This window comes from Mugil cephalus, chromosome 20 (assembly GCF_022458985.1).
Source record: "Mugil cephalus isolate CIBA_MC_2020 chromosome 20, CIBA_Mcephalus_1.1, whole genome shotgun sequence".
Classification (NCBI taxonomy): domain Eukaryota; kingdom Metazoa; phylum Chordata; class Actinopteri; order Mugiliformes; family Mugilidae; genus Mugil; species Mugil cephalus.
Genome location: NC_061789.1, coordinates 18,963,714 through 18,983,066, shown reverse-complemented (window position 1 = coordinate 18,983,066; position 19,353 = coordinate 18,963,714). Strand labels below are relative to the sequence as shown.

General features: G+C 44.5%; 3 protein-coding genes across 8 annotated transcripts; 1 reads left to right on the top strand and 2 right to left on the bottom strand.

The window, feature by feature from the left end:
• Positions 1-7: 7 nt before the first annotated feature.
• On the bottom strand, positions 8-3,457 carry tmub2 (transmembrane and ubiquitin-like domain containing 2). Its single transcript, XM_047571011.1, has 3 exons — positions 3,333-3,457; positions 1,805-2,439; positions 8-1,206 (listed from the first exon to the last, which is right to left on the bottom strand). The coding sequence occupies exons 2-3, from the start codon at positions 2,422-2,424 to the stop codon at positions 813-815; spliced, it is 1,014 nt and encodes a 337-aa protein (XP_047426967.1). The 5' UTR covers positions 2,425-2,439; positions 3,333-3,457; the 3' UTR covers positions 8-812.
• A 561-nt stretch (positions 3,458-4,018) lies between these two features.
• On the bottom strand, positions 4,019-7,314 carry asb16 (ankyrin repeat and SOCS box containing 16). Of its 6 annotated transcripts, none has more exons than XM_047571002.1 (8): positions 7,068-7,314; positions 6,683-6,973; positions 6,177-6,530; positions 5,833-6,100; positions 5,174-5,582; positions 4,987-5,070; positions 4,485-4,595; positions 4,019-4,409 (listed from the first exon to the last, which is right to left on the bottom strand). In XM_047571002.1, exons 3-8 carry the CDS (start codon positions 6,511-6,513, stop codon positions 4,224-4,226), a joined length of 1,395 nt encoding a protein of 464 aa, XP_047426958.1. In that variant the 5' UTR covers positions 6,514-6,530; positions 6,683-6,973; positions 7,068-7,314; the 3' UTR covers positions 4,019-4,223. The 6 variants fall into 6 exon arrangements, with proteins under 6 accessions (XP_047426958.1, XP_047426962.1, XP_047426963.1 ...); XM_047571006.1 differs by having other exon boundaries at positions 6,857-6,973; XM_047571007.1 differs by having other exon boundaries at positions 6,857-6,928.
• A 71-nt stretch (positions 7,315-7,385) lies between these two features.
• hrob (homologous recombination factor with OB-fold) lies at positions 7,386-17,776 on the top strand. Its single transcript, XM_047571000.1, has 10 exons — positions 7,386-7,592; positions 7,774-7,824; positions 8,061-8,963; positions 9,105-9,188; positions 10,580-10,714; positions 11,839-11,947; positions 15,346-15,431; positions 15,517-15,639; positions 15,726-15,951; positions 17,245-17,776. Exons 1-10 carry the CDS (start codon positions 7,581-7,583, stop codon positions 17,298-17,300), a joined length of 1,785 nt encoding a protein of 594 aa, XP_047426956.1. The 5' UTR covers positions 7,386-7,580; the 3' UTR covers positions 17,301-17,776.
• Positions 17,777-19,353: the final 1,577 nt, after the last annotated feature.

Genomic DNA, 19,353 nt, shown 5'->3' with positions numbered 1-19,353 from the left:
AAGCAAGTTTGCTTTGAAATGCTTTAATATGATTCCACTGAAACCAAAGCAGTCCAGCATTACCAGGAGGGTTCCCCTTCCAAATCTTTAAGTGCCAGATGCAAGCTCACCTGATTCATCTATTATTTTATTTACAGAAAATACACAATCTATTTACAGTGTCTTCTCAGAATGTGTCTATATTCATGTCTAGTGGTTGCTTACATTAGCCTAAAGTTCTACATAGCAACAAAAAAAAAAAAAAAAAAAACGTTTTCACTGAGGCAGTTGTACAGTTTATAGTTGTTTACAGAGAGCCATTCAAATAAAAGGTTTAAGAGTCAAACTGGCACACGAAGCACAACAGTGGGTGGTTCCAGATGATTTTAGATTCTTGCATCTATGTAATTGTTTTTTTCTTAACGCACAGAAAGAGTTCTCTGAAAAATAAAAACGTACGAGAAAACAATAAATCTTTAACAACAATAAAAGAGCAGACAGGATAAAAGCCAGAGTGTTATAACATGGTGCGAACCACTAAGTCATGTTTGACGAGAAGCTAAATTATGTTGCAGTTAAATCAGATCTTCCCTCCCTGCAGAGTATTAGCCACTGCACCTCTACTGTACAATCTCTCATCTCCTTTGCTTGGTGCATGCACAAACAGGCTCACCCGACTGCCCACCCACACACTCTAATCAGCTGTAGCATCTGCACCGAGGCTCCTTTCTGATTAGTCCATCTCTCCAGACGCTTGCCCACTACCGCAGTTATTTTTACTTTCGCCTCGCAGCATTCAGCTCGACGTGCGAGCTCTCCCTTTGCCTTTTTTTTCAGCGGCTGTGCATTCCGAATATCAGAAAGCTAAAGAACACAGTGACTCCCACGAGGGAGATGGTCGCAGGCGCGGTGAAGAACTGCCTGTAGTTGATGCGGAAGTACCAGACTACAGCCAGTATCACCACAAACACGGGCACCACCAGGCTGCTGGTGCTAATGGCCACGCCCGCAGCCCTGAATCCTCCGGAGACCCCGGACCCGGCTCCCGACGCCGCCCCAGACTGAGCGCCTTCCTCCGGACTGGCTTCGTGCAGGGCCTGGGAGATATGGCAGTGGATCACACTGTTGTCTGTGATGTTTAGGGATAACAGAGTCTTCTTGGGGTCCTGCAGCAACTGGCCTTGGTAGATTAATTTTATTTGATGCTCCCGACCTGAGAAACATTTACTGGGGAAGAAAAACAAGAATGATAAGTCATTTAAAGGAACAGTTAGACATTTCTTTTGAAAGATTTGTTGAAAAACTCAACGCCATCCTTGTGTTTTTTATAATAAATCCAAAGTTACAGCATCAGACACTCAGCTTAGCTTAACGCCAGAAGCGGGGAAGCCTTTCATATGGCTCCATCTCAAGGTAACAAAATTTGCAATCCAGCGCCTCTGAAGCACAATGAATGACACGTCACGTCTGCTTTGTTTAATTTGAACAAAAGCCCACGTGACAAAAGCAACACGCGGCCATTTGTGCCTGACGTCGTGACGTCACCATGAACCAGCAGAGGCTGCGGGAACTCGCAACACCTGATGGAGAGGTAGTTCCACGAATAACCTCTCGTGAAATCTACGAGAAACAATTTCCCACTTTGGTTTAATGAGATTTAACAAAAACTTAAAAGAGTGCGAGGTAGTATGTGTTACCTTTGGATAGATTCTGCTAAAGCTTTTTCCAGACTTAATGCCAAGCTAACTGTCTGCTTGCTGTATATGTCGAATGATTTAACGCTGCTTGAGCTGTGTCAATGGACGTTCTGAGTTATGTCACCAACCTCTTCAGTACTCCCACTGTATCATCTGGTTCTACAACAGCCACCTCCTCTGTTTCATTTAAGAACTTAAGACGGACACAGATGGAAGTGGTGGTAGGGGAGATGGTGTTGGTCAACACTGGAATATTCTTTACAGCCTTTTTTTCTTCCTCCTCCAGCTCATCATCATCATCATCCTCCTCTTCCTCCTCCTCCTCCTCCTCCTCCTCCTCTCCTTCCGAAGAATTCAGTCTTCCCGTCTGAGGTTGTTTACTCCTTTGTATGTCCAGCAGCAGGTCTGTCCAAACCCCCTCGGCCCCCTCCCCCGCCCCCTCACCTTCCCCTCTATCGGCCGTCGGCTCAGCCTCATCCGGCTTGTTCTCCTGCGAAGGCGGAGGCGTCTGCGGCTCGGGGGCGTCGGCGCTCGCTGGCCCCCCGCTGTAGCTGTCGTGGCCTCCCAGTCCTATCAGGGAGGCGTGAGCGCCCACCGTGAGGATGGTGCCCAGTATGTGGTCTCCCCGATCTGCCACGTGGGTCGAGAGCCAAGCCAGGATGAGGGCCAGGACCAGGAGAAACACGCCGCCTGCTGCCGCTACCTCATCCTCCATCCCATCCAACATGGTCAGTGCACACACTGCCATCTCTGTCCTCCAAACCTGAAGCACACGGGCACACGGAGAGCAGAATAAGAACTGATGAAAGGGGGATATAACACGTGTATGTAAACAATGTAAACAAACTCCATTTGTAATTTACTCAACAAATACAGACATTTATTTCAAGGTTTACACACTTCCTCAAACAAACCTTTTACTGGATGAGCAATCAAACGTCGTTTCTACCAGCTGATTAATCTAAGAGTTTCAGACTTCAGATACAATCCTGAACATGTTGTAGAGAACATGTTGTCAGGGTGTAATCTTTGGAGACGGGATGTGAGTTTATTCTTTTGGAGACAGTGCGGTCGGTGATTCTGATCTTATATTTTGCACAACAGTAAAAAAAAAAAAAAAAAAGTAACCATAACAACAGGATCCCAAAGAGTCAGGGTGGATACATGTAGTTGACGTTTAATTGCAGGGCTTTCTGGCAGAAAAAAAAAGCGGCACATCGTAAGAGATATTTACATCCACAGAAGGCGGTGAGGTAATTTAAGACAAAAGTTCCTCATTCTTTTGATGAGCCGCAGCTATCAGGGCTGGCTAACAGCTGTTTCCTGTATCCTTCGAGCTACATCTAACCATCAAAGCTGTGTCGGCGGTGTTTTCTCGCGTCCCGCTCGCTGCCGTCAGTCATTATTAAAGTTATCAGAGCTAGGCCGCCGTGCTGCTGGCTTGTTGTGTCGTGGTTTCTGCTGGCTGTCAGAGAGCTGACTTAGCTCTCCGGCTAGCCGATCCACCTAGCTGGCCGAAGAACGACCTTCGGTTGTTTACGACTCTCGCGGCTCACGCTTTGTTTTGTCGCAGCACTCTTTCGACCGGACGCGGGCGTCGTGTTAACACCCAACAGTCCTCGCTGTGTGCGGATACTACTTGGGGACGGTTCTTACCTGCTGGTTGTAAATTCAGAGCATGTTTGAAGGCGAGGCTCGGTGCTAGCTAGCAGCCGCTGATTGAAGACCACATAACAAACACACAGGCGGAGTGACGTCACCGTCGACCACTGGGGGCGCTTGTGTTGGATATGGGTCACCCTGTTGCTCCTCCCATTGATAATAATGTAATATAATACAACACAATATAATAGAACACAATATAATATAATATAATAAGATGCGATATAGTACAGTTGATTTTACTACTACTGGAACACAGGAATCAAAAAATAAGAGCATCCGTTTTGCTTTGCATCTAGTTAGTTGACAGGAAATGGGTAAATATTTTGCAAATCCTGTTGCAGACACTTGATTTTTAATACTTTTGTAATACTGTCAGGAAGTCCACGATCCAGCGACGGGGGGCGGGGGGGTTCCGAGCTGTAGTTCGTGCAGTTTGTTGACCAGCCGGCTGGGGCTGATGGAGTTGTTGAATGCCGAGCTGAAGTCAACAAACAGCATCCTGACGTATGTTTGGGGGCTTTCAGTGTGGCTGAGAGCAGTGTGGAGAGCTATGGTGACATATATAATGACTTATTGCACTGGCTTATTTTCAGTGTGTAAATTGCACACCAATCTTTCCTTCTAATTTGGAGTGTAGTTCAACCATGAGTTCAACTTAGATGAATATGACACAAACACAAAGAATAACGGTTTTAATAAATACATGAAAATCCCAATATTATTAGTATGGCATACAGGTTCCAGCAAACACACTGATGTTAGTAGGAATAACCAAACCAATATAAACTGCAACAACATGGGAGAAAACAGATTATTGAAGTCTAAAATGAATCGTTTCCAAAGAGGCCCCATACTGTTGAATTATGTAAGGACAGTACAAAGTCAAAGAAGTGTGCCGTCATTACACAACAGCAGATAACCTCTCACAGAGCAGGGAATGTCCAGTGAACTGATGGCCGAGTGGCACCGGGCTCCTAAGTGCAGCCGGACGGCGCGTCGACAGAGGTGCTGCAGAGAGCGGGGCTGGCCGCTCCGCTGACGCACCGAGAGGAGGAGAGAGCGCTGCTCCTGAGGCACAAACAAGAGTTATTACGGCCCGGGAGGTAAATAAGAAGAGGAGGCGTCACGCTGCGCAGAGCTCACCTCGGAGACATCAGCAGGCAGAGAGTCCATCCAGTCGCAGGGAGGGATGGATGCGTACGAGTTCAGCATCACCTCCAGAGTGGCAGGAGAGAGGATGCACTGCTTCAGCATCTGTAGAGGAAAGAAGACTACTGATATAACTGATTTTAGATGGAATCACATTCCATGTCTCTCTATTTTTGTTTGGATTCTTGTGACAAATGATTTATTTCATTTCAGGGTGGTTTTTATCACTGATCACTGATGTGGTATTAGTCTCAAACTTGTGATGGTTCCATCACCACAGTTCTGTATAAAGTGCAGCATTTCACCATTGTTTTCTGGCACACCTGTCCACCAGCTGAGCACTGTTACACTCTATTTCACACACAAAATTTATCATTTGGTGTTGGGTGTTATGTGTCATATGCGTTTTTATCTGCTTAAATGTTAGGTATCCCTATATGTGCCATTCGTGCGAACTGCAAAGCAAATTTCCCCCTGAATCTGAATTTGGCCGAACCTTTGGTGAAACGGGCTGAGCTCCGTGGTTGAGAAGGGATCGTGCTATAGCTTCAGGTCGCTGGTCTGGGAAATCCTCCACCACCTTAAGGACCAATCAGAATGGTATTTATCTTAATGCCTGAATGTATCTCTCTACATAGTGACTGTTTGTATGGCTTGAAATCCACCAGCCACTCATATGCTACCTGCAGCAAGCAGTCCATTGGTGTGTATCCTGCACAGTTGGCAACATCAGCCTTCGCTCCGTGCTGCAGGAGGACGTCTACGATCCTGGGGCAGCAGTTTGCACAGGCGTTGTGCAGTGGGGTGTGCTGCTTCCTGCCTGCAGTCCGGGGGTCAGCTCCTGCGTCCAGCAGCCTCTGAACCACGCGGAGGTAGCGCCCGGCCTCGGAATGCCTCTCGGCTCCGGAGCAGGCAGCGTTCAGGGGAGTCTCCCCTTCTCGGTTTGTGGCTAAAACATCTGCCCCGTGGCTGAGGAAGAGCTCCACGTGCTCCTCCAGGCCTCGGCGAGCGGCCACGTGCAGAGGCGTGAGCCTCGACTCCCTCGTCCTGACGTTGACCTCTGCCCCTCCTTCTAAAAGCAGCTCAGCGCAGCTTCGAAAAAAGGCACAAACGTCACGTTCTTCAACTATTCTTTCTAACATGGAAGAAAAGCTGCATATCTATTCGTTAAAAGCCTTGAATAATTCTTTATTAAGATTTTTACTGAAGTATAGGAAATTATTTCACTGTAAGAGAATTTAACTCAAATTAAACTGCCCCTTGGTAAAAATGGGCCTAAGAGAGAAAAGAGATATCAGTACTGTCACTGTTATCGTTACTTTTCATCTGTTAAACCACTCACTGGAATGACAGGGGAGACGTGCAGAGGTGAAGAGGAGCACTGCCGTCAGCAGCCAACAGTTCAGGATCTGCTCCATGAGAAAGCAGCAGCTGGACACACACAGAATGGCCGCCCATGCAGGCATCATGGAGGGCGGTGTAGCCACCGGGGTCCGCGTTAACCTCAGCTCCGCGAAACAGCAGCTCCTCCACACAACCCGAGTGTCCTCTGCTGGCAGCCAGACGCAAGGCTGAGGTTTGTTTCACCTTGGAGCTCAGCGTCCACATCCCTGACGGAGGAGCAGACAGGAGGTCAGGCATTAATGGGATTTTTTGAAAGATCGTGAGAGGACTTTTAGGTCATACCCATCTCTGGAGTCCACACCATCTCCTCGTGCACTGTCTCCATCAGGGCGTTGACCATTGCTGGGTCCTTCAGCACTGCGTACACTCCTTTCATGTCCCCGCACATGAAGGTGTTGTGGATGGCTGTGTCTCTGCACCGGGCCTGGGGCGGGGGGGCTCGTACCTCCTGGAGGCGCTGCTGCCTGGGAGGAGGCCTGGGGGCCCGAGGCAGTGGAGCCCTGGTCATGGCTCTCCTGTGAGCCAGCGCTTGCCGTGCATTCTCCCACTCCTGAAACTCCTGCTCCAATCTCAGAGAGCGCAGTGAGTTGGAGGAGAACGGAAACGTGTCCTTCGACATGGCACCTTAAAGTCAGTCTGACAGAAATGAAGCCCGTTACAGGTGAAATAGTCGATATTTTTTAAAGCCATTTTCCTGTTCCTGTTAGTTCATCTCTAAAGCAGCAGCGCTTTGCCTCTAAAGCGTAGTGCAGCACTGTTTACGGTTATGTCAACACACTCTTACTCACCTTTTAGTGGAACTGACACACAAAGGTCCAAGCAGAGGTCAAGTAGAAACTCAGTCTCATTTACCTTTTTAATTAAACTGTTATAAAGAAACTTACATTTGAGTTCGTGTCCTTTGTGGACACAGTCATAAGATTGTGGCTCAAGTACAACTTCAGCATTAGTTATTAATAGACCTGAATGCAAGCTGACACGCGTCTTATCCACAGTGGCCACTAGGTGGCAGCAAGGGCCCAGCCGTTGTTCCCCTAACAGCCAAGTACAGCAAACAACCAAGATGTGTCAAAATGAGTCTAGTTCAAAGAGGACAGCAAGAACATGTTGTTTAAGCATGCTCTGTTTTTCAACGTAAATACTGTAATGAGTTATTAGACGCAACAGTCTTACCATAAAATCTTGTGTGGTTTGTTGTTTCCGATCGTCGGCAAGACGAGTTGCACCGTTGCTGCTCAAAAGTATTATTTCCAGTCTTTAATGTTAAAAAAATACATTTTATGTTCTATGCATTTGATCATCGTGTAATTTATCTTAACAATAATAGCAAGTGTATGTTTAATGCTCTGGAGAATAGAGATAAAAACTCTCTATCTAAGCTAGTAAACAAAACACAAAGTTAGCCTGAGTACGGAAGTCACGCGGAGTGAATGCTCTCGCTCTGCTTCAACACTCTTTACAGAAACATTCCTTACGTCATTACGTCGGGTTTGGTTTGAACCAGCGTCGCGGTACCAAGAAGCAAAGTTTTCATTTATAGCTATGTGGCTAGTCGCGTTTGCTTAACAGGGTAAATGTATCGCAAAAGAGAACATCTCTTTATGATCCGCTATTGAATGGCCCTCCATGTCTACGTGAGCTTGACGTCTCTGTCCAGGTTGACCACGGCTTCCATCGCCATATCCCATGACTGCGACGGTAAGTGTCCTGAAAACTAAAAGCAGCCTGAGCTAACGTATGCTAGCAAGGCTGCCAGATCCAAGTTTTCTCGAGTCCGTTTTACAACATATTCAAATTCAGTTTAACAGCACCTCGGCATTTGTTGCCGCTCGTGTCGTGGAGACATTTGATTTTAACCGGTCGCTGCTTCTTGTTGCAGAGCTGCAAGTTAGGTGGCCTGTTCAGCATTGGCGAGGACTTTGATGATGAGGTGACTTGAACACACCTGATTCCACCTGTTACTTAACTGACAGCGCCTACAGCTCGTACTCTGCAGCATAATGATCCCCTTCTGCTCATCCTCTCTCCCACCCCCCACTCTCTCTCTCTCTCTCTGTGTGTGTGTATGTGTGTGTGTGTATATGTGTGTATGTGTGTGTGTGTGTGTGTGTGTGTGTGTGTGTGTATGTGTGTATGTGTATGTGTATATGTGTGTGTGTTTCCCAGGACCTGCTCGGGACAGACTGGGCTGCCTGTTCATCTTCTGGACCAGCCGATGTGACAGCTGCTGTGTCATCCTGCGCTCTGCGTGCCTCCTCTGTTGCTCACAGAGCCCCGGAGAAAATTTTGCCCCAGCAAACTGGAGAGGGATCAGCTGCCACGTGTAATGGCACAGCGTCAAGGAGCGGCACGCACACAGCTACTGGACAAACTGTTGCTTTGGGTTTACGACAACTCTCCTCCTCCTCCTCCTCCTCCCCCTCCTCCTCCCTTCAGCCTTACTCTCTCCCTCCTCCTCCTACACTGAATAACTGTCAGCCAAATTTGGCATCAAATGTTAACACAAAGGAGGCTCAGGATGACTTTGATGACTGGGACGTTGACCTGGCTGACCTGGAGGAGTGTGACAGCCACATGGGGCAGCCCCCTCCTCCTGCGCCCACGGTCCCCACTTCAGCCAAAACACTGCGACCTTCCACGTGTGCACGGATTGAGACACTACCTCCCCGGGGCCTTTCCGCTCCACATCCACAATCAGCAAATCCCCAACCCGCTTTCGCACCAGCCCCTCCCCAGAGCCCTGGTGTTTTTCCCGGCCTCGCGGTGACTCCCACGCCCAGTCCCGCTTCCAGGACACTCAACAAAGCTCAGCAGCCGCACAAACCGTGGGCGACTCCCAAACCCTCCCCTCGGGGCCGCAACCTCTTCGAGACGGTCTCCCCGGCCCCCTCCCACTCTGCGAGCTCCTCCGCTCTGAGCCCGCATCCCCTCCGCACACCTGTCCTCACCAACCGCCTGGTCCAGCTGGTATCTGCCTCCAGTAACCACCCCAAGAAGAGGCCTCGCTCGGAGCCCCAGCGGCCCCGGACACGGCGCTTCCCCGGCCCTGCAGGACTTCTGCCGCAGCAGGTTGTTCTCATGCAGCGCCGGTGCTGTCCCTCTGTCACTCATCCGAAACGCCTCGCATCTGTTTGTACCTGCCGAGTTGTTGTTGTGTGTCTAGGTTTATCCACCGCGGTGCCGTATTATGATTTAAATCTTGTTTTTCAGCCTCAGGGTCAGAACATGGACCAGATAGTGGTATCTGTTCCTCAGACTCCTGCTCACGGGGTTGTGGCCCGACTGCCTAACCAGGTAAATAAAAACATGAACCGAGATGGAGTTCTTCTCAGTGCACATAAAATTTTAATATATTCAAGGTCTTCAACTGGTGAATAAGTTATGGATTCTCTGAACCCATTTCTCTATTAATTATAAGTTCTTTGGTTTACCAAATGTCAGGAAACAGTGGAAACCATGGGCGAAGTTTTTTTAATTGCTTTATGCTGTTTTAGGTTGGCATAATAGAAAACAAGACAAGACCATACAAGACACACTGTTGAAAGCTATAACTGCTAATATTCTATCTGCATCCAACAAAATGACTGATTTTACACCGACTGGTTGCGCTACTCATTAATTGCATCATGCTGAGATATTGCATTGTTTCTTTATATTCTTTCAATAGATGATGAGAGGATATAAATGGCTTTAAAATAAAACCTGCAGCGGTCACATTCCTGTAGACGATATTTCTTCACCCAATTGAACAGCTAGTTGAATTATGTTAGTTTAGACCTGGAGTGACTTTGAGTCAGAAGTTAAAAAAGGAAAATGTTAGCAATATTGCATTTGCATTATATTTGCGTCAAAAAATCTCAAAATCTTATTCACGGATTTAATTCATTGAATCTCATTAAAAGTGCATAAATGCAGAAGCTTGATTAGCTCAGTGCTGCCATAGTAAATTATATATGCAGTGATAGTTTTTTTACATAAATCAGAAAGGTAATTTTAGCTTTGACATTTACCGTTTAATACAAAGCGTATTCGTCCACCATCGCTTTGATTACTATAGAAGCAACGTCAGATTCTGAACAGGGTGTCCACAACCAATCTATGAATTATAGAACTGACATTAGCAAAGTGGCTCTGTCCAACTTTATTGACAACAGTGAATCCATTCAATAAATGAAAATAACCCAGATGGAGCTACGCTTTCAACGCTGCTGTCCACATTGATTTCAGCTTTAATCGTCTTTTCGAACACTTGTTCGATCATCTGCTAGCTGTGCTCCTTTTTTTTTGTTACTGAACAGATTGTCAAAGGTTTCCACTGCCCATGTTAATCTGATTGATGATGCCATTTTTTCTGACTGAGATGGTCACATGAGCCTTTTTAATCCAGGTTATCAGTGGTATGATTGTGTCCGTCTAAATGAAAACACTGAGGTAAATAAAATGTTTTGGCTGCAGGAGTCCAGTAACAGCAGTCTGAGAACTATTGACTTCGTATTTGAAGTTTATATGGCAAACAGACACTATTTAAGTATCCACTGTACTTCCTGACATCCACTCTCTTTAAGCTATGGGTTAAGATTCTACTGTCTCTTCAGCTACTACAGTGTAGATACTGATAACCGGGACCTGTTTGTAGTTTGGTGCATTGTTTTCACTCCATGACACGGTGTGTCTTTGTGTTAAAGGCTTCCAGCTCACAGCCTGAGGAAGAGGAGTTCAGCAGTGGTGCCTGGGCAGCGATGAAGGCAGAGATGGGACTGGATGAGAGAAATCCATCATGCTTCCTGCACTCCTTCAGCGTGGTTATGGTGCTTCGCAAGGCAAGCTATCGCTACACATCTGTAGTCGTTCACTTCCAAACATCCCACAGGAAAAAGACTCGAGCTGTTTACTGAAGTGCTGTCATATGAGCTGGGATATTCAGGTCAAACAGTTCTTTATCCTCCCTCATAACAGGCCGCGTGTCACTGCTGGAGGTCTATTAGCATAATCAGGACAAATGACTGCGCTGCACCGGAGGTGTTTTGTGATTATAAACAGTATGATCACTCATCAATCACCCTAATGGAGACTGTGCTGTTGTTCTCGTCTCTCTCTCCGTCCGTAACTACTGGAGGTGGCCTCCGTGGAACAGCTTTGAGTGGCAGTCATTTTGAGTGCTTACACATGTTGGTTTCTGCTGCGTGTGCTCGACTACGTCTCCAGCCACAGAGTCAGTGGCTAACGCTGGCTAGGCTCGCTCAGGTTAAGCTGTTTACATGAACGTGGCCTTCCCAAAACCCTTGTTTGCATGAATAAAACAAATGAGCGCAGAGCTCTAGGATGTTTTATCTGATGCAGTAGAACGAAAGGATGATCCCAATAGTAAATCCTGCTCACGGCTGTTTGATTTATTGACATCAGCAGCGCATCTACTTCTACATCATCTTCACGTCTTCATAACTGAGTGTAGATGGTGAAAATGGAGTTGGATTTAAACCTTTGCTGGTTTAACAGGAGCGAGCCGTTTACATGGACACTATTTTAATACTTATGAGAATAATAACGCCTCATGTAACCAGAACAGACTGACCCAATTAGAAGGAAGTATATTCAGATTGAGAGTGCTGGTGTAAAGCTTTGATAACCAGTAAAGTATTTAAATATTAAAACAGTTCAGTCCACATACAAAATTGGCCCAAACAAGGACATTGCTACCCCACTGTTTCACTGACAGGATGATGTTCTTTCATCTCCAGACACAAGCTAAACAATTCTAATCTGGTCTCACATGATGTTTAGGAAACGATATATGACCAGAAATGTTCTATTTGCTTAAAAAATAGAATAATAATAGATCTTATCAAATCCATTCATTTTGACGCCCGTTTTAATCTGTCAATGAACCAGTCAAATCCAGGAAGCTGATGTGATTGATATGGTGGTTTTTCTCTCCTCCAATCAGGCTGCACTGAAACAGCTGACAAAAAACAAAGTTCCCAACATGGCTGTGGTTCTGAAGAGCATCATCCACACACATTCCGACGCCAAGGTTGTGTTCAAGGACCCGACAGGTAGTGATCACACAAACACACATAGAAATAGTAAATACAGTGGCTCGTTGTAGAAATTATATGTGATATGTCGAAACACTCCAGGCGACAAGTAAGTTGTTGGTTTTCCCTTTTAACGTTTGCTCTCTGAGACCCACCTTTTAGTTAGTTAACAGCTACGAGGACAGAATATTTTAAAAGGCTTCTCATTAATAATGACCAAACATCACTTACAATGCTTTTTCCCTTTTTAGTGATCATTCATAATAGTGGTATTTTTTTCTGAATGAATGAAGCAAAACTCAAGCAAATGTGATTGCAATGCATCCTAGGGGTGTTCACAGCCATCTTTTACGCTAGCCACTTGCGATCGGATTGCACAGATCGGATCTGAATGCTCGGTCTGATCAGGCCCTTCAGCTACTGTAACATTTCTGATTAGACATCTTGGTTCAGAGCACATCCTGTTAAGTTCACATCCAGCCTTCCTCTGGAGCAGGAATCTTTTTTTTTTCTCTCACCCACTCGTTTCCTCTCCTGCTCCATCTTAAGCCTTCACCCTTTCCACTGATCCACCTCTAAGCTGAGGCGGTTGCCATGGTCACCAAATAGCCGCACCACGAGGTGTACTGATTATCAACACTCTGGAGTGAATGTTATTCTCGATGCCAGACTTAAGTGCTTATTAGGGATTCAGTTGCAGTGGATTGCCAACGGTAGCGAGTGGGTATTAAGGGACCGTTAGCTCTGTAATGTTCCTCCCACCTGCTGGAAGGTTTGCAGCTTTTTTTCCCAGCAGACCTTTGTCTTGGAGGCTGCTGGTCTGAAAGAACAATTCAATTAATTGATATTAAGAAAAGGGAATTACCTGCTCCTGAATAACAACAAAATCTAAAAAATAAATCATGAAAACAAACTTATGAGATGTTGTATTTTACTACTTTTTTGGATTTTACAAGCTAAAAACTTTGAATGAATTTTGAGTTTTAGAAAGTTTAACCCAAGTTTTTTTTTTTTTTTTTTTTTTTTCATAATTTCCTATATACGTTTTAAAAAGCTTAACTGACAAGTTAATTTGCAGCCTTGTTATATACAGATGTCTCCTTATACGGACTTATTTACATTGTGGCACAGTATGAACTATAATTGTTAAAGATGGACAGGACAGCTTCTCTAAAGTGAAGCCAAAACAAGTAGAGTTCCCCCTGGTGACTGGCAGCAGAATCAGAATAAGATACAGTATAGGACATAAGCTCCAACACTCAATGTTAGTAGAGCCAAACTAAAATGCATGTGAATACTTACAGCAAGGCAAATTCCCTTGTTTTTGTCGTTCACTCAAGACATTTGGGTTTAAGATCAAAAGATGAGTATGAGCTAGGGGTGGGCGATATGGCAAAAATATCATATCGATAACAATTTCAAATTTTATCCCGATCTTATATTGAAAAATGAAAAACAGACAAATTAGTCCAAAGAACCTTTCTCAATAGATTTTATTTTAAGGAGTCGCAGTTTTGCCTGCATGTGCAAACCATTCTAACAAAATGCACTCTTGCAAAAGTAGTAACAGAAAGTTTTGTACCGTCTTGAACGGTACCATAAAAGTTAACTGCTTTATTACCACTTTCCATCGCTTGCTTGACTTGTCATACGGAGTGCCACAAATACCTGTGTTAATGTTGACTGTTTTGGTCTAGCTGCTGCCTCCGCCTACGGTGGAGGTTCGACGTGCAAACCTGTTCTGTGCACATAATATTTGCCTGTGCTTCAGCAGTTAAGGAAAATCCAAACCAATTCCATATAATGGAAGTGGACAAGGAGGCTGTTAAGAAAGCGCGTCACTTCTGGTGCGTCGGTGCATCAGCATAGAACTGCAATTTATAGAATGTGCCCTAGACAATCCCACGATCTCTACAGTTTGACAGATCGTCTTCACGTTGTAATCGTTCACGATTTAATATCGTCATATCGTCCACCCCTAGTATGAGACAAGAGGTCAGAATGTCAGCTTTTATTTCGTGGTATTTAAACAACTTGGGACATACCACCCTTTGTTTGAACCCACCCATTTTTCAAGTAAGCAAAACTATTGAAACATGTGACTGACAGGTGTTTCTTGTTGACCAGGTGTTGCCTTTAAGGTTGATTGTTCAAACATTAAATAGCTCTGCATGACTAGTCTACTTTTTGGCCTGGGTTGAAACCTATAAAGTTTGCATTTCTTGTTAAAGAGGATAAACCAACATGAAGACCAGAGAGCTGTCTATGGAGAAAAGCAAGTCATTTTCAAGCTGAGAAAAGAAGGAAAATCAATCAGAGCCATTGGACAAACATTGGGCATAGCAAGCACAACAATTTGGAATAAGAAAGAAACTACTGGTGTACTCAGCAACAGACGTCGAACAGGTCGGCCAAGGAAGATAACAGTAGTTGACAGAAATGTTGTGAGAGCTGAGAAAGCCCAAAACATCAGTAAGTGACATCACTAACAACCTCCACAGTGCAGGGGAGGAGGTATCACAATCCACTCTTTGAAGAAGACTCCGAGAGCAGAAATATAGAGGCCATACCAAAAGATGCAAACCACTCATCAGTAGTAAGAATCGGAGGCCAGATTGAAATGTGCAAAGAAGTACAGAGATGAGCCACAAGAGTTCTGGAACACAGTCTTATGGACTGATGAGACCAAGATTAATCTCTACCAAAGTGATGGAAAGGCAAAAGTGTGGAGAAAGAAAGGATCTGCTTATGATCCAAAGCATACGACGTAATGTCATGGCTTGGGCCTGCATGGCTGCTTCTAGAACAGGCTCATTAATATTTATTGATGATGTAACTGGTGATGGTAACAGCATATATATACACAGTCTATGGTATAAACCCATTTTTGACCTAAAAAGACACTCATCATATGTCAAGATAAATGTCGCAGGTTTTACTACACTGAAAGAAGCTTGCGGGGCTTCTGGTGTCTAGTCATGAGTCGTGTTTTTGTTCGGATTTCTTTTCATGCAGTCAAGGACGTAAATTCTCATTGAAGCTTTCATCCTATTTCACTGCAAGCAGAGCACAGGGGTGCCCCCGCACAGTAATAGAGGAGTTCTGCTTGGCCAACAAATGTTTTTATAGGCTAGGTAAGAGAATTTACTTGTGAGGCATTAATGATACTTTACTGCATTAATGAGCACCTTCAAGAGAGTAATTAAAGGGCGAAAATCAGAAGTGAAGAGGAAAGTGTGGTCTCAAAGCATATTACGTTTTTATTTCAATGGTATTTTAAGTTTCTCACCCACTGACCTACATTACATTCTGATAGATGATTAATTAAATTTTAACATGGTGTCTACCGAGCATGTTGCTTTTTAAGCAGTCGACGTTTTCAGCTGACCATGTTCTGTACTCACATTTCTGCTCAGGGGAGATTCAGGGGACTGTGCATCGGCGTCTCTTAGAGGACAGAGTGGATGAGCTGAAGGTTGGAGCCGTACTGCTGCTCAAACAAGTAAGACTCACAATCATAAATATTACCTACAGAGGCAACAGTAGTGCGGTGGTTACAAATGTGTTCGTCTGTCTTGTGTGAACAGGTGGGCGTGTTTTCCCCCTCCCACCATAACCATTACCTGAACGTGACTCCCAATAACCTGCTGAGGATCTACGCCCCTGATGGAGTCCCTCTGTCCACCACTCCACTCGCCCCACTGGTCCTGGTGAGCACTGACAATTGAACACATGTACATAACAACACATATTAAATCTCATCTTATCAACTGGCTGGTGTACTTTTGATTTCCAGGAGCCAACAGTGCCATCACCTGCCAGGAATCCCAGAGTCCACCAGGAGCCCGTGTCTCAGATGCAGCTGCTGTTTGACGAAGAGGACGACGAGGGAAAAGATGGGGAAAGACACTCAGTAGGACTCGGAGACTCTCGGGTTCCCGCGGACACAAGGTTCAGCTCCAGCAGAGCCCCCCGAGAGCAGGCTGGGAACCCAGTACCTCAGGACTCAGGCTGGGATGCAGGTGGGCCCACATGTAATAGAAACCTGTAAGGAGACTGATAAGAGATTCATTCCAGTCACACTCTGCTGCCATGTGTCCGACTGCAGTAAAATGTTGGTGGTGCTGAATAAAACAGAAGTGCTGTCTGGTGATGTTTGGCAGTGTAGGAAAACAATGGCTTCTGATTGCATTGTTCTGCACTAGAGCTGTGTTCCCATTAAAATGAACGGTGACCACAAGATCATTTTAAGATCGCATGATTTGCCTGATCAGCCGTCATCTCATAAATATTTATCTGATGATGACATGAAACAAAAAGCCAAGTTTAGTAATTTTTGGGTTTTTGTGTTTCTGGCTACTGAGTGCTTAATGTTGTTGCACCAGACTTAAGGGTCAAGATTAATATTCCAGTCACTATTATTTCTGAGATTGTTAAGACGTTTAGTTTTAGCTTCTCTGCCCACAGACTCTTTGGCTAAGTCCATTTTTGGACATCCTGTTTGCTGGTCTTTGTTTACAATGTAGCAATTGCCTTAAAACGTATGCAAAAATTGCATCATTATACTAACTACCTAATATGACTGAAACTATCCTTGGAAAAAAATTGACGTGTATTTTAGTGTTTTAATTCAGCCCAAGTCCTGTCCAGTAACAAGGAGGAGGCGGAGCTTATGAACTATACTGCAGCCACTTACCGGGGGGAGCTCTACTCGCTTTGGCTTCACTTTAGAACTAACTGCTTTAGAAGAGCAGTTCTGCAGTCCATATTTATACAGTCTATGGGTAACACTGAGTCAGTAGCTTCCAACCACTGCAACAGCTTTACATTTACTTGACCAACACAGCATGATTGCTTGCTGGCAGGATATGACGGGGCTCTCAACCCTTTTGCTCTCCACACAGACGGCCTACCTGCATGCAACCAAAGCCTTCTCAGATGTTTGTAGTTTGAGTAGTATTAACCAAACACAAATCCAAAACCTTAGAATTCTTCTACATATTTTGCATATTCACATCAGATAACTGTATGTTGAGATTAGACCAGCAGTTTGCACAGTAAGTAGCTCACTGCCGTTCAGGTACGTGAGTGAGAGGTGAAGCAGAATAAATGCGCTACATGCAGAAAATGTAACACTTTGTTTTTCACCTATCACTGCACACTTCATGTGTTTAAAAAAAAAATAAAAAATTAGTTAGACTGTCAAATAAGTTATGTTCACTATTGATTCTTCAGTGATCAAGATGAAGTTATTCAATGTCCTTTTGTGTTGAACCAATACTCTGAAATATTAAAATTCCGTCTGTGTTGTGCAGATGATGACCTGGATGAACTGCTGGGAGAGTTACCTGAAGACACCTACAGCTTTTGATGACACCTTCACATCAGATCTTCTTTATAGACTTTATGACTGACTTCTGTTAAAGACTGTTTCCTGCTATCACCTCTTTGAAGTGTAGGCCAAGTGTAAATGTGTACAGTACATGTTGTGAAGATTAGATCCTCTTCATAAATACTCACAGAGAAGAGGGTGAATTAATTAGTTGTTAAAGTGTGAAGGCTATGCATCACTGATGACTGATGTGTCACTTGAAGCCAGCACATGCTCATTATTTCAGAAACCAGCCCTGTTTGATATCAGCTCCATGTCTTACACTGTCTCCTTGTAGACTTTAATGACTGTGGGATTGTGTGTATGTGTGTTACAGGATGTTGCCTTCACTTTCCTTACATTCGTATCCACTGCTGTACTTGCTTTAGTGACCTTGAAATGGAAAAGTAAACTACACAACATTGATTTGTTAATTATGAAAAAAGCTTTGCCTGTTTGTCGTGTTTCTCCGTTTGTCCTCGACCTCCACTTTCAGTCACGTCTGCGAGCCTCGAGGTGGATAGACTGACCCCGCCTGTTTACATTGCTTTAAGAGGAGAGATTTTTGGCCAAGGATTGTAGAGGTATTCTCAGAGTCCCATGTGGGCTCCCTCACCGAGAAGCATTTACCTGGCTCTGTTTGTATCCTCTAACAGGCTCTTATTGAGGCTTTCCCAACAGCACCTCACCCCTAGATCCAAGCATCTCCTCTAGCCCTTCCTCACATAGCAGATTCAGGTTAATCCTCAGCCTCTTTATCATTTTGAGCATGGTGCAATTTAAAAGGGAGAGAATGGGGAAGATGAAATGGGCTGTATTACAATCCCTACAAAATAAGTGGATAACTGGATCTGAAACAAAACAGCGAATGAAGGGTGATTTTCAGTCGAAATGCAGAAACAATCTGGTTTGCTTTACTTTATATTGCAGAAAAATGAAAAGTCACTTTGACAGCATGCTGAGTGGCACAGGAAGCTGTGCCTAATAATTAGTCTTTAAAGTTTAAAAGCAGCACAAACTTCTTTGATGTAGGTTTGGTAGCACAAATATCACAAATTTCAAATTCATTGCAAATATGCGCTCAATGCCTGGAGACCTGTGCAGATAAACAAGGTAAATTATTTAAGTTGTAAAGCAGTGGGCTATGTTTTTACACTGTATTGATATCCTTATACAATATAAATTATTTTAGTCCCTTAAATCGTGAACACCAGCACTTGAACATTATGGTCAGTGATTCGGGCAAAGACAAAAGTAATCGTATTTAATTTGGGCGACATTGTCTTTACAGTAGTTACTCAAACTGTGGGTCAGGACTCCACAAGAGGTCCCAGGATAATTCTGTGGATGTCACTTTATAATGATTTTTAACCTTACTCGCTTTGCTCCTCTATCGAATACCCTAAGCAGGCATAAGACTATGAAACACAATAGAGGACCTTCTGTAGCTCAGATTGCTGAGGGTAATGCTGGTTCTGATCAAGCATCTGTGGGATGTGCTCGACAAATGAATCCAATCTGCTACTAACATATTTATGCCAGATACCACAGCACACCATAAGAGGTGTGATAGAGTCCATGCCTCTATGGGGCAGGGTCTTACAATTTAAGCAACTTCACAACAGTGAGACAAGGACAAGTACCATCTCAAATGAAGGTAGTAGGAAAGGACAGGACCCTCTGGAGTCTAGACACTGGTGGTGGTGGTGAAGCAGATAGACTGATAGACAACCAGTATGAGGTAGAGATGTGGAGGAGGAGGGTTGCAGAGATAGCCTGAAATGCAAAGTGATAGAGTTGCAATGAGTTTAAAGACCAGGGACTTGGTATGGGCTCAGAGAATGCAGGGAAATAGATAATTGGATGAAAAAGGGGATGCTGAAATAGAGAATGAAGTGATCTGAACAATGTAGAAAAAGGAAGTGAATGAAATGAGGAAGAGAATGGAGCAGCAGAATTTGCCCAAATTGAACCTAGAGACAGAATGTGTGAACACAACTTTTGCATAGGCCTCATAAAGTAGGAGACAAATATAATTAAATCTAAAATCTGT

What these genes read in the sequence shown, in the direction of transcription:
- tmub2 (XM_047571011.1), bottom strand. Translation starts at nt 2,424, where the DNA reads ATGGCAGTGTGTGCACTGACCATGTTGGATGGGATGGAGGATGAGGTA. An exon ending in ACAGTGGGAGTACTGAAGAG is followed by an intron (nt 1,207 to 1,804) that starts GTTGGTGACATA and finishes TTTCTTCCCCAG; the next exon opens with TAAATGTTTCTCAGGTCGGG.
- asb16 (XM_047571001.1), bottom strand. Translation starts at nt 6,513, where the DNA reads ATGTCGAAGGACACGTTTCCGTTCTCCTCCAACTCACTGCGCTCTCTG. An exon ending in ACGTCTCCCCTGTCATTCCA is followed by an intron (nt 5,583 to 5,832) that starts GTGAGTGGTTTA and finishes CTTTTTTCGAAG; the next exon opens with CTGCGCTGAGCTGCTTTTAG. An exon ending in TGCCTGCTGATGTCTCCGAG is followed by an intron (nt 4,410 to 4,484) that starts GTGAGCTCTGCG and finishes TTTGTGCCTCAG; the next exon opens with GAGCAGCGCTCTCTCCTCCT.
- hrob (XM_047571000.1), top strand. An exon ending in TGGCCCGACTGCCTAACCAG is followed by an intron (nt 9,189 to 10,579) that starts GTAAATAAAAAC and finishes TTTGTGTTAAAG; the next exon opens with GCTTCCAGCTCACAGCCTGA. An exon ending in TGTGTTCAAGGACCCGACAG is followed by an intron (nt 11,948 to 15,345) that starts GTAGTGATCACA and finishes ATTTCTGCTCAG; the next exon opens with GGGAGATTCAGGGGACTGTG.